The 16,833-nt window shown below is 42.1% G+C and overlaps 1 protein-coding gene across 1 annotated transcript in view; it reads right to left on the minus strand.

Moving 5' to 3' along the window:
- FAT3 (FAT atypical cadherin 3) overlaps positions 1-16,833 on the minus strand; it is an 817,465-nt gene that overhangs the window by 657,134 nt on the left and 143,498 nt on the right. The window contains exon 3 of the mRNA XM_060404221.1: positions 3,170-6,475. Within this exon, the coding sequence (XP_060260204.1) occupies positions 3,170-6,475 (3,306 nt within the window). The remainder of the gene's footprint in view (positions 1-3,169; positions 6,476-16,833) is intronic.

Genomic DNA, 16,833 nt, shown 5'->3' on the forward strand with positions numbered 1-16,833 from the left:
CACTAATTGAAAAAGGTACACGCACCCCAGTGCTCACGGCAGCACTGATTACAACAGCCAAAGCAGGGAGGCCACCTGAACAGCCGCAGACAGATGAACAGGTAAGGAGGAGAGATGAGTGGATAAAGCAAGGTGAGTGGAGTGTTACTCAGTCATGAAAAGCATGAAATGACGCCATCTGCAGCAACACGGCTGGGCCTAGAGATTGTCACACTAAGTGGACTAACAAAGACAAATGCCATACGATATCACTCATGCGTGGAATCTAAACAGATAATACAGATCAACTCATTTATAAACAGAACCAGATACAGAAAACAAATTTATGGCTACCAAAGAGGAAGGCGGGTAGAGGATAAACTGGGAGTTTAGGATTAACAGATGCACACTACTCTACATACGCTGTGCTGTGCTTAGTCTCTCGGCTACGTCTGAGTCTTTGCAAGCCCATGGACTATACACACAACAGATAAGGAAGGAGCCACTCTATGCACAGGGTACTATACTTGATATCTTGTAATAACCTATCATGGAAAAGAATGTGAATAGGGATAGAATGTATGTATGTATGTAGTATATACATATATATCAGAGAAGGCACTGGCACCCCACTCCAGTTCTCTTGCCTGGAAAATCCCATGGACGGAGGAGCCTGGTAGGTTGCAGTCCATGGGGTCGTGAAGAGTCAGACATGACTGAGCGACTTCACTTTCACTTTCATGCACTGGAGAAGGAAATGGCAACCCACTCCAGTATTCTTGCCTGGAAAATCCCAGGGATGGGGGAGCCTGGTGGGCTGCCGTCTATGGGGTCGCACAGAGTTGGACATAACTGAAGCGACTTAGCAGCAACAGCAGCATACATATATATAATTGCAAATCAACTATACTTCAATAAAAATAATTTATATAATGAATTATAAAACCAGCTATAGCATCAAATAACTATACACACATTTTCTGCAGTAATACCCTAGATGAAAACAGAACAGTACAAACTGGGAAAGTCTAGGCCACTCTCGCCAAACTGCTCCTGCTCTTGCCTGCATCAAGTGACACAAGGGGAAACTTCCTAACAGAGCAACCCCCTGTGGTTTGATGCAGCCATTAGGCTGAAGTGGTTACTCATTCAGCCTGATACCTTACTGTTGACCTACCTACCTATACCCACCTGAGTCCCAAAGGGAAGCTTCTCACACTGGAGAAGCACACAAACAATGGGACCGCAAGGGGAGAGGACGGCGATTAACGGCTGGTGCCAGCCGTCTCTGCGCTCAGGACTCTAAGGATTCTGACACACATTTAACACTGTACTCTTACAAATGTTAGATCAACACCAAACTCAAGTGTCTCTAGAAACAAGCAAGGAAGCCCGTGCTTGTCTTTAGACTGGAGATTGCAGTGGACACCACAGTTACTGAGAGCTAAACTTGAAACTAGGCTCCAAGTTATGTATCTTCTCTGAATATTGGTTCATGAATTGAGTATTAAGATTAATGGGACTATTGGAAGAATTAAATAAGACTTGACTATAAAACCCTTCATACAGTATGTTGCCCATTGCAAGTACTCAATGAAGCCATTACTGTTAATAGTAAACTAGTAGCACAGAATAGACCCTCAGTAAAGATCGCTTTTCTCATTCTGTATTTCAAAGGTAAAAATACATTCTAACTGAATGACAAGTTACATATAAAAGATAGAGTATACGATTAAATCAGAACCCAGTTTTCCTGACATTTACCTTTTCCTTCTTTGTGGCTATGGAATCAGTTTTATGGTTTATACTGGCCGTAATCAGAAATCATATATTAAAAATATACAATTTAAAGTTTAAATCTGTGATGGTACAGAGAGTTTTGCTACTTCTATCCAATATTGAAACAGCTTCTCAAGCCCCTTTTCTGGTATAACTACTGTAAACTAGGATCCTTATGACAACCCCTTCCCACTACCTGTTTTCATGATCGTCATCAGCATCATCACCGTCTTCCTTACTGGGAACAAAACACCCTGTGAGCATTGTAGAAAATACTTTCCTGGATCCAAATGCGTCCCCGCAAATGAAGAGCGCCAACAGTACCATTCACACGGGAATGGAGAAGACGGAGCCCCTGTCTTGAGATGTCTACAACCTAGAGAAGACTAGAAAAAGATACTCTGGGGACTTCCCGAGTGGTCCAGCACTGGCCTCCCAATGCTGGAGGCCCAGGTTGGTCAGGGAACTAGATCCCACAGGCTGCAGCGCAAGATCCCACGTGCCGCAACTGAGTCCCGGCGCAGCCGTGTAAATAAATAAAAATAAATACTAAAAAAAGAAAAAGTTACTCTGCTGATCAAGGCATGCGCACGCACGCGCACGCGCACACACACACACACACACACACACACACACACATACACACAGCCAAGCACCTGTATGTTTAAAGGCAAATAATGACAATAAGAATAGAAATAAAATACCTATCTGTAGCTATGATGATGTGTAAATCAACAGGTAGGGGACAACAAAAATATCAGGACAATTTTGTCCCACATCTTAAAATGTTTCTATAAAATGTAAATTCTTACAGGTAAAATCTTAAAACCATTTTTTTACATAAATAAAATCCACAGCATGCCTCCTCTAGTCTATCATGAAAGTGTTTGTAGAAGGATGCCTCCATGTATCAGTGGGGCCGATACAGTGCAAACGCCTGTCAGTCAAGGGCCAGAGGTGCCTATGAGACCCCAGAGACCAAGCAACTAATGCCAGATAGCTTCAGCAAAGCCTGTCTGTAGAGGGAAAAAAGAGCCACTTGAAAACTCATTTCACACTACTAATGTAAAGCCAATGCAAATGTAATTTACTTTATCAGGACCCTTAATTTAGTGAAGGTCCTGAGTACACTCAGCAGAGGTGAGAATTACCTATGCTTATCAACCTAGTGACAGCGTGGCTGGACAGGAAAGAAACCAGGGACTCCCACTGAAAACCACCGGCTCTCATGTATAAAGAGGTCTTCTTACAAGTCAGTGCATTCTAAGGAAAAGCTTTGACTTGGTCACCTCTGCACCAGTGCAACCTCATCTGTCATTCCACTTGAGTTCAAGAATAGCCCTTCACTTTCCCAGTGTTGACAACTGAAGAGACGTGAAACAACACTTCTGGCACAAAACTTGAAACTTACCACTCTCGTCATCAATATTGAACCTTCCAAGACCACTGCCATCCCTGATGGAGTACTGGATCTCCCCATCCCTCCCCGAGTCCTCATCGTGGGCAGTCACCTGCAGCACGCTGGTTCCAATCCGTGAGTTCTCTTTTACAGAGCCAACAACAGCAAAGTCCGGGAAATAGGGAGTATGGAGGTTTTCATTGACATCCACAACTTCCACCTCCACAAAGGACACAGATGACAGCGAGACAGGCCGCCCTTTGTCCTTGGCCCGAACTGTGAGGTTATAGAACTGCTGCTTTTCATAGTCAAGCTCCCTGCTCAGGCGGATGGCGCCACTTGCTTTATCTATTTCAAATCTCCCATTGTAATCATTGACCAAAGAATAGCGCACTTGACCCCCCAGTCCCAGATCTGGGTCATGGGTCTCCAGCCAAGCAATGACAGTGCCAACAGGGAGGTCTTCAAGGACCTTCACACTGTAGCTACTGGGAATGAAAGCTGGGGAGCAGTCATTGACATCATCCAAGAAAACCTTCAGGGTGACAACAGAAAAGAGCTGCTGGCCACTTTCTGCCTTGTCTCTGGCTTCTATTTTTAAAGAATAGTTCGCTTTGGATTCCCGGTCCAATTGGTCTGCTATATACACGATTCCAGTGGAGCTATTGATGGCAAATTGTTGTGTATCTGTCAAGACTGAGTAAGTCACTTCACCATTAGAACCCAAATCTTTGTCACTGGCTTCCACTTGAATAATCTCAGTGCCAATACTTGAACTCTCAAGAATGTTAACTGAATAACTGTCTTGAATAAAAATCGGGCTATTGTCATTGGCATCCTCCACGTTGATGGTAAGCAACCTCCATGAGGACTTTTGTGGGTTCCCTAAGTCATAGATGGTGATGTTAAGGAGATAGAGGTCTCTGTGCTCTCGATCCATGGGCATAAGGACTTGAAGTTGCCCAGTCTCCATATCAATATTAAAACAGCTATCCATATTCCCATCAGATATTGTAAATAGCACCTTCCCATTGAAGCCAGAGTCGGCATCATAGGCTTTAATCTTCAGGATGTTAGCACCAACTGGCAGATTCTCCTTCACAGCCACATCAGAAGGAAATGACTTGTCAAAACGTGGTCCCTGCCGGTTAACTGAATAAAAGTCAAGAAATCCATCTTCTAGATTCAGTTTCCCATTGGCTTTAGCCTTAATGAGGAGCTTCTCTGCCAGCTTCTGAGCCACACGAGTTTCTCGGCAACTGAAGCTCTTTGAAGACACCTTCCCATGTAGGACTGAAATGTTAATAGACATAGGGTCCGCAAGATTCTCTCCATCAGTGGCTGTAATCCTGAGGGCGAAATTTCCATTTGTAATGCCAGAATTCATCAGTGACTTTTTAAGCTGCAAAACACCAGAGTCTGGGTTTAAATAAAAGAAACCAAGTTCGTTTCCAGAGATGATTTTGTACTTTACAAGCTCCAGCTCGTCAATATCGATCGCTGAGACAGCTGTGATATGACCCCCAACTGGAAAGTCATAGGAGATCACTCCCTGGCAAGCCACTTTTTCAAAGAGGGGGCTGTTGTCATTGACATTTCCGACTCGAATAGTCACGTTGACCTCACTCTCGTGGCGGTATGGCGAGCCCCAGTCAGAGGCTCTGACGATGAACCTGTACGTTTCTGGAGAGGATTCAAAGTCCAAGTCTTCAGTGGTGCTGATGATGCCTGTAAACTGGTTAATGGCAAATGGCAACACGTTCAAGCTGGCAATACTGTAGGTGATGTACCCATTTTCTCCTTTATCCTTATCAGAAGCTGAAACTGTCAGAACGCTTGTTCCCACGGGAACACTCTCATTCACAAATGCCTCATACAACAGCTGCTGAAATTCTGGGGTGTGGTCATTGGCATCTTCTATGCTGATGGTGACTTGTGTTTTTAAATCTCCTTCTTTATTTGTCACCCCCAGTCTATAAACCTCCTTCTTAATGGTATTCAGTGGCTGTGCGGTGACGATCAGACCTGACCGGGGATTGATTGTGAAGTACTGGGCATCCTCTCCAGGGGACAATCTGTACTCCACATCTAGTGGTTCGGGACTTAATTTTACTATAGCAACCACAACACCAGGAGGGGAAAATTCACTAATGCTCACTTCGTACACTTCTTTCTCAAATCTAACTGGAACAGTGTCTCTTTTGGGGTTGGCGATGTGGACTACCTTGACTGCTGAAAATTTCTGAGGTGACCCCTTGTCTTTGGCTTGAAGAGTGAGGTTGTAGCCATAGGGAAAGCTCTCCCAGTCAACCGGCTTCTTCTCCTTAATCCTGTACTCATTCACCCACTTTCCTTCCTTGGCCAGGAAGAACTGGTCTAAAGGGTCCCCAGCCACGATGGAAACAGACTCAATCTCTCCATTGGCCCCTTCATCGAGGTCTTCTGCTGTCACCACCGCGTATACAGGCTCTGTGTCCAATGAGAAAGGAACGTGAGCGACCACGTGGAGAGTAGGGGCATGCTCGTTTACCCGTTCAACATGAACATAAAGCTTGGCAGTGCTGCTCACTCCATTATTCCCATACAGCTTCATTCCCCGGTCCACGGCCAAGATCTCCAGATCGTATCTGCTCTTTTCATCATAATTTAATCGTCCACTTAAGGAGATGACCCCGCTCGTGGGGTGGACTGAAAAGAGCTCAACTTTGTTCTTGAAGTAGTAGTAGAATTCGCCATTGGAACCGATGTCTGCATCTGTCGCTGTCACCTGGGCAACACTAGTCCTTAGTGGTGTGTTTTCTGCGATTGTAACTGAGTAGGTTGTGGGTGAAAATAAGGGTCTCAGGTCATTCATATCTAAAACCTGTATGCTCACTTTGGTCCATGCTTCCAAATCCTCACCTCGGACAGAGCCCTTGACTATCAATAAATAATTGTCCTGAATTTCCCTGTTCAATATGGCGGAATTGCCACCTTTAGTTCTTATTCTGAGAAAACAGAAATCTGCAATGATGACTTCCTCGGCTTTGAAAAAGCCTTCCTCGTCTCCAGACACTATTCTGTATTTGATGTCCCAGGACAGATCGATCAAGGTGACGCCCATGCGACTCTGGCTGTTGACGTAAGTCCTTGCTGCCGAGTTCTCGTACACGGTAGCATTATAAATGGAATGTGTGAAGTGGAAACCCAGGGCTCCGGTCCCAGGCAGCCCCTGAGAGAGTGTAGCCAAAAGCTTGAGAAGCAGGAGAATGAGGCAAGAGGGAGGCCGTGTGCCCACACAGTATCCCATAGTTATATCCATCACATCATACTTCCATCCTGGAGGGGAAAAACAGAGAGAGAGAAGAGATAAATTAACCTAGAGGAACATGAGAGAAGGAACAGAAGCAACTATTATGAAACAGTGTGTTTTGAAAACTTTATTATAAAATCTTTTTACTAAAACATCAATACAAGAAAAAAAAGTAGAACACTCCCTACTATTAGATGACAAGGAATTAAAAATCACTAGGATTTATACCTATCATGCCCGATTTTTTTGAGTGACACTTCTACAGTGCTGATAGGATTGACTGTTCACTGGTGTAAGCTTTCTTGTATTCTGAAGGTCAGTTTAGAAATACATACTGCAAGGCTTAAGAAGTTCATTTACTGCTGACATAATATTAAATTCTAGGCAATTATCCTAAGCAAATAATTAGACATGTGTACATTTACAGGACAGTTTAAAACACAACAATTGAAAAAATATTAATGCTTATCAATTGAAAAGCAAATACTTTGTGGCACATTTTAGAAAACAAAATACTATGCAGCCATTAAAAATAAGGACTAAAAAGGTATGTATTTTCAGGTATAGTAAAAATATAATACTACATGGAAAAAAGACCATAAAACAGTATATGTGATATGATTCTATTATGACTTAAACATTTACATATAAACTGCATTTTTATCTTTAAAATGAATTAACTATGCTGTGAGTTTGGGGAGCATCTTGTATCCTCTAATATTTCTTAAATCAACATTGTACATCAATGGTTGTGTAATTATTTTTTATAATTAGGATATTTAAAGAAATGTATTCCAAGTATTACCATCTCTGTCGTGTTGAATTTTAAACCGATCAAGAGTTAGGCATAATCCAATACAATGAAGATTAACAAAATATCATGTAACAAACCAAGCAGGGAGGACCATCCCTAAGGAGTTACCTGATCTAAGCGATATTCACGAGTGGACTGTGCCTCTCAGAACAAGAGAGGTAAGGAAGATTTTGTGCAAGGAAAATTTAAAGAATGACAAGAGATTTATCTTCTTATGAGTAATTGAAGGAATTACTTCCAATTATTTTTATCAGCTACTATTAAATTTCCACAGTCACCACAGCTCTATGACTGTGTAGAAGAAAAGATTAAAAATATTTTCCTATTTTAACTGTAAAATCTGTCAAGTGCTTTAAAAACAGAGAAGGGGAATGTTATTTAACAGGAAAGAGCTTTCTATTTATATGCTTTGGCTCAGATTTTTAGAACAACCAAATGTATGAGTTCTTCCACCAAGACATACTCACCAGACCCTCACATTTCCTTTCTCTGTCTCTTCTATGGGAAACAGAATGGAAGAGAAGAGGAGAAAGGAAAGGAACCCTTCTGCAGGCATTCTGTGACTTAGCTGCTTTGTTACATTTAATCCTCGCAACAACCTAAAGTACTACAGAACCCAACTACATGTTAGAAAACTGAAAGCTAGAAGACTGTTAACCCACTTGGCTGGAACACTGGCCCATCCAGTTTCCAGCAGCAGAGCAGCATCTCAAACCCTGGTCTTTTCTGCTCCAAAATCCATGCTTTTTCCCATCACACCATCAGTCTTCCTAAATTCTCTATCAACATAAGCAAGAATGAAATTATTAACGCTTCCCAGAAGCACATATTACTTTAATTCTACGGAACTAGTCAGTATTTATCACTGACGGAAAAACATAAAACTCACCCAGCTTCTCTATTTGGTTACCTCCATTCTGGTTTTAAACTAGTTATAGTCACTGATTGTAAGCTGAAAAATCCCCCAGGGAAGTTTAGCATCTTCAAATATTACCAAGTATTTCTGTAGCTTATAAAAATATCCATGGTTGGCAAGGCACATATTATTATAATTTTTTGTAGATAATAACATCGAACCTCACTTTCCTAATATTAGAACTCAGACTCTCTCCACACTCCACAATGCTTTCTCATTTTTTCCCCAATTCTGCCTTCCAGGAAACTCTCATAAGCGAAATTCTGGGCCTGCATTTGCTTAGTTCTACCTGAGAAGGAAATACGCCTTGCTGCTATCATCAGATGCAGCATCTAGGAGACACTGAATAGGTAAGCAATAACAGTACAGTTTAATATAGGAATTTCATAAGCAAAATAAAGACTAAAAATAAAACATGCTGATGTAATGACCTTTTGTATAAGAAGTTAATTTCACAGGCAGTTCCTCTCGCTGTCTGTCTTTGGGAAATGCTCCATGTGCTAAGTTATGTGCGGAGAAGCAGCTTGGAGGCAGAAGTTCAAATATCCCTCCCAGGAGAGTGAACCCCAGGGGATCAGTGCAACTGGGGGTACCTCTCTGTGGAGCACACTCAGCTGAAAGAAGGGATCCTTAGGGATTACAGATAGAAACCAGGAGAAGCTTTAATAAGAACCCACATGACTTAAGAGACTCTTTTAGTTCACCATCTGAGAATGCTTCAAAATGGAAGAGGCATTTTCACGTTCACTATGAACACAGTGGAAGGAGATGGGTGTTTATAAGAGGATAATTGAAGGCATGCATACTCTCTTAAGGTAGAAAAGAGGGTACTCGCAGCATCTCTAGGGAAATGCAGATTTTGTTTCTGCCTCGTTACCTACTCACCAGTCCTCCCTGGTGGCTCAGACAGTAAAGAATCTTTCTGCAATGCAGGAGACCCAACTTCAATCCCTGGGTAGGGAAGATCCCCTGGAGACAGGAATGGCAACCCACTCCAGTATTCTTGCCTGGAGAATTCCATGGACAGGGGAGCCTGGAGGGCTACAGTCCATGGGGTCTCCAAGAGTTAGACATGACTGAGTGATTAACACTTTCATTTTTTCAACAGAGTCTATGTCCAGCGCACTTCCTGTGGTTTTACCAATACATCACCCAAGGAATCTGGACTCTTCGGTCACCAGAAAAGAAAACCACTCCAATGGTGAATTTAGTTCAACTAAAGTTTTCTTAATCTGTCCCCACATTTCCACCCTAAGCCCAGCCTGAAGGAAACCTGTCAGGATGCGCCCAAACTGGACACCATCCTATTCCCAGCATCAATACCAGCGCGTACCAAGAACCACGTACCACGAAGAAGGTATACCATACTGGTGTACTGAACACAATACTCTTCTAAAGTTTTTATCAAACTTGTTACAATATTGCTTTTGGTTTATGTTTTGTTTTTTTGGCTGTGAGGCATATAGGGTCTTAGCCCTCCAACCAGGGGTCAAACCACACCTCATGCATTGCAAGGCAAAGTCTTAACAACTGGATGGCCAGGGAAGTCCCCACTAAACACAATATTAAGGGAGGGAAGTAAACAGAGACCCAGAGGCCTGTAGTATGTTCAGCTCCCAAATCCTCCAAATAAGCACATCTTACTTCAGGAAAGAGAATCAAGAAATTATACAAATTCAAAGGAGGCTGAAGGGCTTCCTGGGTGGCACTAGTGGTAAAGAAAGAAAAAGTGAAAGTTAAGTCGTTCAGTCGTGTCCGAGTCTTTGCAACCCCGTGGACTATAGCACACCAGGCTCCTCCATCCATGGGATTCTCCAGGCAAGAATCCTGCCATTTCCTTCTCCAGCCTGCTAATGAACCAGCCTGCCAATGCAGGAGACACAAGAGATGCGGGTTCGATCCCTGGATCAGGAAGAACCCCTGGAGAAGGGAACGGCACCCTACCCCAGTATTCTTGCCTGGAGAACCCCATGGACAGAGGATCCTGGCGGGCTACAGTCCATGGGTTGCAAAGAGTTCGACATCACTGAGGGCCTGAGCACACACACATATAAAGGAGGCTAAAAGATTATCTGTTTCACTCTCTTGAGTTTAAAGGTGAGGAAACTGCTGCCCCAAAATAGGATGAGATCCGCTAATATAAGGTCTCAGATCTCCCAGGTTCTAGACAATACCAAGTAGAAAAGTTTGCCAACTGAATACTAATTCAGTTTCCTTTCAGTTGTATTATAAATTTCACTCTGTGGTTTATCATCATTTTGCAGTCATCTTTGTTTTCTAACATCTTATTACTCCCCCTAGAGTTACTCCCTCCTCTAAGTAGTTAACTGTTTATAAATAAACACTTAAGTGCCCTGGGGGAGAGTTACTTTTACAAACCCTTCTGGTGAATCCGTCAAAACAAAAAATGTTGTCATAATATGAAAAAAAAATCATTCATTTTAACTATTCGAAAATGATATTTTGCATATTGAGTTTTTTTTTTTAGCAAGATACACTGCTGGAATATTTTTCTTATAAAGCAGAATTAATGATCTTAAATGCAAATGAAAAGACTCAAACTACACTGAAATCAAATTGTACTCTTGTGTTCTAAAATCTGGATTTAACTTCAAAACCCTGAGCAGGACTGAGTTGTCAACTTCAGTTGTTAAAACAAAAATATCTCATGAGGATTTAGTATTTTTAGTTTTGTTAAAAAAAAAAAAAGAACCCTATATGGCACAAATTAATTCAAAAGCTTGCAGTTTTCTTCATCAATTTAGAAAATAAAGGAGTGCCAGAAGCGAGAAATTCTTTAAAATTCTGTAAAGTAAGTATTAAAATAAGACTTTGGCTTACTTTTTTTAGTATGCAAAGATGACTGTTAAGATGTTTTCTTAAAAAAAAAAAAGAATTCAGCTTTTCCACATTGGGGACAAGCTATTTGTGAACCCTGAGTATGAGAGATGGTTTGAGAAGCTCTGCACATTGATTTATTTTACTGCTTCTGGATTACTTTAAAGAAAGCACTTAGTTCCCAACCTCGGAGCCTATTTTCTACGACTTAGTAACATAATCAATAATTTTTGATATAATCTCTGAAGAGATCATCGAGTCATCAATCTTGGAGACATTTCCTTTCCAGAGGCAGCGCGGCTTGCCTCACCGCCCGGCCCTGTCCGCTTGGATGGAGGTCCTCAGGCTGGGCTGCAGAAGGGCAGGCTGTTTCCTTTCCAGGGATGAAAAAACACCACAGACCCCAGGGCAGAGAACAGCTCTTATAAAAGCCACCTCTCTGTGAGCCTTGGCTCAGAGCGAGGCTCAGCTTGCTTGGGGAACCTGGGGAAGCTCCCTTTTGCCACCATTAAACTGGGCTCCTGAAACAGCTGGGATTTCTGAAGAGTAGAACAGTGCTTTAGAAAAGTGTTCTATTTTTACTCCATCTCTTCCTATCTTACAGATTTTTGAAAGGGGTTGATAGGCCAGATAGAGATGGTACTTGGGGAATGAGCTCTGAGAGCCTATGAGACAAAGTCAGTATCCGAAGGGCTTCCCCTTCACAGGCATACTTGACCAAGATGCCTTATGTGAGAAATGCAAAGGAAGCTCAGGTGAGGCCTGTGACTGAGCCCGGAACCTATGCAAACCCTGTGCATACAGCGGTTCCAGAACACACACTCTGGTGCCTGACCACCTGGGTTTGAATCCCAGCACTGCTCTTGAGTAGCTGTGTGACCTTGGGCAAGTTATTTAATCTGTCAGCACCTCGCTGTCTTCAATTATACAATGAGAACGATAGTGCCTCCTGAATTGGATTTGAGTTAATAAATATAAAGCACTTAAAACAGTCCATGGCACATGGTAAGGTTCAACTGCTATCCATTAATATCATTAAAGGCAGTTTTTAGAGAGGACACAAATCTGTGAGTCACAAATGCAGGATAAGGGAGGAAATTCACAACCTATGCTGACATTTTCTTTTTCAACAAGAGAATCCACATCAAAGGTAAAGGAAAGGATTACTTTTTTACTAACAGCAAAGGGCCAGTCCATGAGACCCAAAGGTGGCTTTGCCACTTACTGGCTGGGTGACTTTGGGGTAACACTTAAAGCTTTTCAAATAGGGCTTATCTTTAAAATAGGGGGCTTATAGCATTTCCCACTCTCATGAAACAGGCTTCCAACTGTTAGGCACACAGTAAATGTTATACAAATATGAACTGGCATTACAGAAAGTCCCCTACACACGAACGAGTTCCGTTCTGAAGCACCTTCGTAAGTCCAACCTGTTCATTAGTCCAAGTTAGCTTAGGTACCCAAGTGACCCAATCAGCTATACAGTAATGTAATAGAATAGGTTCAGTAATACTTTTCACACAAATAATATGTACATAAGAAACAAACATAAAACTAAGGACAACATATTTCATACTATAATACAGTACCTTGGAAAGTGCAGTAGTACGGTACCACAGCTGGCATACAGGGGCTGGCACACAGGTTCACATCTTCGAAAATGTGTAACTCAAAGGTTTGTATGTAGAGGACTACTGTATAACTATTAAAGTGTTCATAAGAAGGGATACGAAGCAGAAAGTAACTGAAAACTGGGAAAAGGATACCGGCTCAAGAAGAAGACCATCCATGGAGTATGTGCATGCTGAGTCACTTCAGTCGTGTCTGACTCTTTGTGACTCTATGGACTGTAGCCCACTAGGCTCCTCTGTCCATGGGATTCTCCAGGTAAGAACACTGGAGTGGGTTGCCGTGCCCTCCTCCACGGGATCTTCCCAACCCAGGGATCGAACCCATATCTCCTTTGGCTCCTGCATTGCAGGCAGGGAGCAGTCCATCCTTAATAGGAAAGCCACTCTTCCACAGACCCAGGCCCCTGCCATGGGTGGGGGTCAGAGCCAGGGAGAGGTCCCATGCATGGTGACATGGGCTAAGGACTCTTGCCACAGTTCTGTAACTTATTTCCAACTCCTGAGTGTACACTTTCAAACTTAGGAAACCAGAGCTGCATTAGGGAGCTACTCCTTAGACTTGGCATTTAGTCCTGGGGAGTTCTAGCAGGATTTCTCCTGGCAACGATGAGACCCAGCACAGCCAGATACTGCTAAACCCTATCTTCTAGAGCAGCTTATTCCAATATGGCTTAAATTACCACCCTCATGACATTACTTGATGTTCTGGGTCCCTGCTCCTGAAATCAGTTTCAGACTGTCTGTACAACACACTTGGGAATAAAGTTTTACTCTCTGGCCAATGCTAATGGCTGCCTGAAAAGTAGAAGAAGCGTTTATTGTGTAGTTTTTATTAATACAAATCATTGCAGCTAGAGAGTCCACAGGATAATATACTAGGTGTTTGGGTCATAAATAATCCATGTCATGCCATTACTTAGAAGATATTATGATATACTAAACCAGAGGCACATAAACCCACTGAGGACCATAAAATTGTCTCATGCAACACCCCAGGTTTAGAGTTGAGGAAATACACCAAGAAAGGTTAGATGATTTGGACAAGGTCACACAGATTGCCAGTTTAAAACAAAAAAGCTAAAAACCAGACCTCAGATTTCTATTGTGAATTTGTCTCATTGCTATTGCTTCCTTTACAATATAGGCCTCCACTGGTTTGACTCTTCTTCCTTGACTTAACTAAACAGTGCATACTCTATGAAGCAATCCTAGAGATACCCCTCTACTCAATCCACAGTGAGCTCCACATCTAAGGCTGCAATTCTGAAACTTGAGCACATATCTGAAACATGGCAGGACTTGCTAAAGCTCACATTGCTGGGCTCCCCTCCAGAGTTTCTGGATCAGTTGGTCTCCATGGGGGCTAAGAATCTCATTTCTAACAGGTTCCCAGGAGAAGTTGGTCTCGGGGCGATCAGCGTTCTGAGGACCACTTCTCTAAACTCTGTCTGTATTTTATCTATATGCACCTCCCCCGACAGCACTGCCTTCCTTGTATTAAAGTTTCTTACTTGGGTTAGTAAATTACATAGTGCACTGCAATCTCCTTAGAGTTTCTTCTTCTTAGAGTATTTAACAAATGCCTTGAAAAGGCAAAACTTCAATCAAATTGTGGAATGACTCGTGTCTAGCCAGTGTACACTGCAACTCCACAACATGCTCCAGGGAGGGAATGAAAATGAGCCTTAGACAAATCAGGAATTATAATCATCGAAACTAGAGACCCTGGTGAAATAGCTAGTCCACCATTTCCCAAACTGTATCCCATATCACTCTACGAACATGTGAATATGTGTGCAACTAAAAAACATTTTAGGAGACACCGGTTAAACAAAGGTAAACAGATTTCTTCATTTAGAACTTTTTGGAGTCTTTAGTATGCTCCAAAATAAACTTCTCCCATCTCCCTTCCTTAGTCATCTCTAACAGTTTCATCCTGCAACAATTTTTCCTGCTTTGCAATCTCTGTAGGAAAGCACAATCTATATTGATCATTTCCACTATAGAAATAAAGTTCCCTGATACTCGGTCAGGAATCAGTAAATGCTTGTTGTGTGTACAAGCATATTATGTAAATTGTGATTCCAAGGGATATTATATACACAATTTCTAAAATCTTTTTGATCATGAATTTCCTCTCCATTCCTCTCCCCACACTGCCACCGGCAAGAGAAGAAGGAATATTTTGTGAATACAGTTGGGGAAACACTGATCAAGTCCAAGTTAGATACTGTGGCCTAGACAGGTCAAACAGCTGCCTGGAAAGCTTTGAAGGCGGGAGGTAATCCCAGGATTCTTGAGACTGGTTCATTATTCTTGCTACATCATAGCACAAGGTATGCATTCTCATTTCAACTAAGCAGGGACTTATCCCTGAAGAAACTGCCTCAATGCTTATCATATAAACACATCTCCATGCTTCAAATGAAGGAAAAGCTGAAAATGCCACAGTGTACTGTACATTTTCTTTTCTCATTGAAAAAAAGGCAAATTAAGAATTTTCACAGTCCTAATACGAAGACTCTATGTTAATCGTTTCAGTTTTTATTATCTGTTTTTACTTATTCAATAGCCATAAGGTATTTTGCCAAGTCAAAAATACTCTGAGATGCAAAACCTTAAAACCAAGTTCCTATTTCACACCTCACTGGAAAATTCTGCTTGTCTACTTGAGCCCCAAGTCTAAGCAGGGTTTTATAAGCAAAAGAGTATTTCATCAACAAGGATAAGATATCTGTCATTCTGAACAAGGACTAAGTAAGTCCCAAACCAAAGCCTCCAGCTGGTTCTGTCAACTAGCCAAGCAGACCATTACCCAAACTCAATCTTTTTCCTTATAATAATACTGTAAATTCTCATTTTTTTCCAGTGGTGCAAATCTTTCTATTGTCTAAAAGTGGTCTCTCAGGAGAAAAGTCAGTCAGCATGAAGCAAGTGTAATTCAAGTTGGTTCTCAGAAAAATGGAAGATTCAGCCACACAGCGGCAGTATTATGAACATCCGCTTTATTTTCTCCCCAGGTGCTAGAAATATTTCCATACAACAGTGGTTAATGTCAAGTATCATTTCATCAGTAAATGGTTCAAATTCAGGGGTAATTCAACCAGGGGCTATCAGAAGGAAAGATTAGCATGTTGTTCAAGCCTTTTAAAAATCACTTCTCCCTCTGGAGAAAGAAATTCATCATGGAGTAAGAGAAAAAAAAAAATATACGGAGAGGATGTAATTTGCTTCTACGCTTGGCTGTCTAAGAAAATGTTCCAGAAAAATGCATGATTTCAATTTTCTCTGGTGAGCTTCACTGACAGAAACCAAAGAGTATTCGCTTACTCCCAAGATTTTTTTTTTTAATGAAGAAAAAAAAAGCAAGGGAAAAAAGAAAAGAGAGAGAGACTGTCCAAGTAATAACATTTACTCTGGGATAACCGCCTAAAAGAAAAAAGAACTCGAATAGTTTAGCTGAAAGCATGCCTTTAAATAGTGTTCATTCCAATAGTTACAGGGCAAAATGCAATTGAAGGGAAATGTGTTCTCTAAGCCCTGATGGCTCAGTGATGAAGAGTCCACCTGCAGTGCAGGGGAGGCTGGTTTGAGCCCCGGGTCGGGAAGATCCCCTGGAGGAAGACATGGAAACTCACTCCAGTATTCTTGCCTGGAAAATTCCATGGACAGAGGAGCCAGCTGTGCTATAGTCCTTGGAGTCACGAAGAGTCAGACACGACTGAAGAGACTTAGCACAAGACAACAAAGGTTTTTGTTGCATCAGGCATTATAAAGTAATCCAGAGCCCTTTGCTGACTACCTTTTGACGTGACCCATACTTACTGCAACCTCCAGGACACGGACAGGGAAGCCTGGCGTGCTGCAGTCCACGGGGTGGCAAAGAGTCGGACACAACTGAGCAACTCAACAACAACAAATACTTACTGCTGTGTTAAGTCCTTGTGGTCTGTACTATGTGTAAAAGCTAACATCCTTTCTGCTATCCCAGTTGCTGTTCCCCTTGAAAAGTGGTCTTTAACAAAAAGAGTATTCTGAATAGTAAATCAAAAAGAGAGTATGGGGAACCTCTGTCTACCTCCCTTTTCCCTCAGTGATAAGTGATGGTAATGCTAGGAAGGGCATCCTTGGGAGAGCTGAGGAGGGGTGAGGGACCCAGAGTTCTAGGACCAAAGCAAGGTGAGG

Source organism: Ovis aries, chromosome 21 (genome assembly GCF_016772045.2).
Source record: "Ovis aries strain OAR_USU_Benz2616 breed Rambouillet chromosome 21, ARS-UI_Ramb_v3.0, whole genome shotgun sequence".
NCBI lineage: Eukaryota > Metazoa > Chordata > Mammalia > Artiodactyla > Bovidae > Ovis > Ovis aries.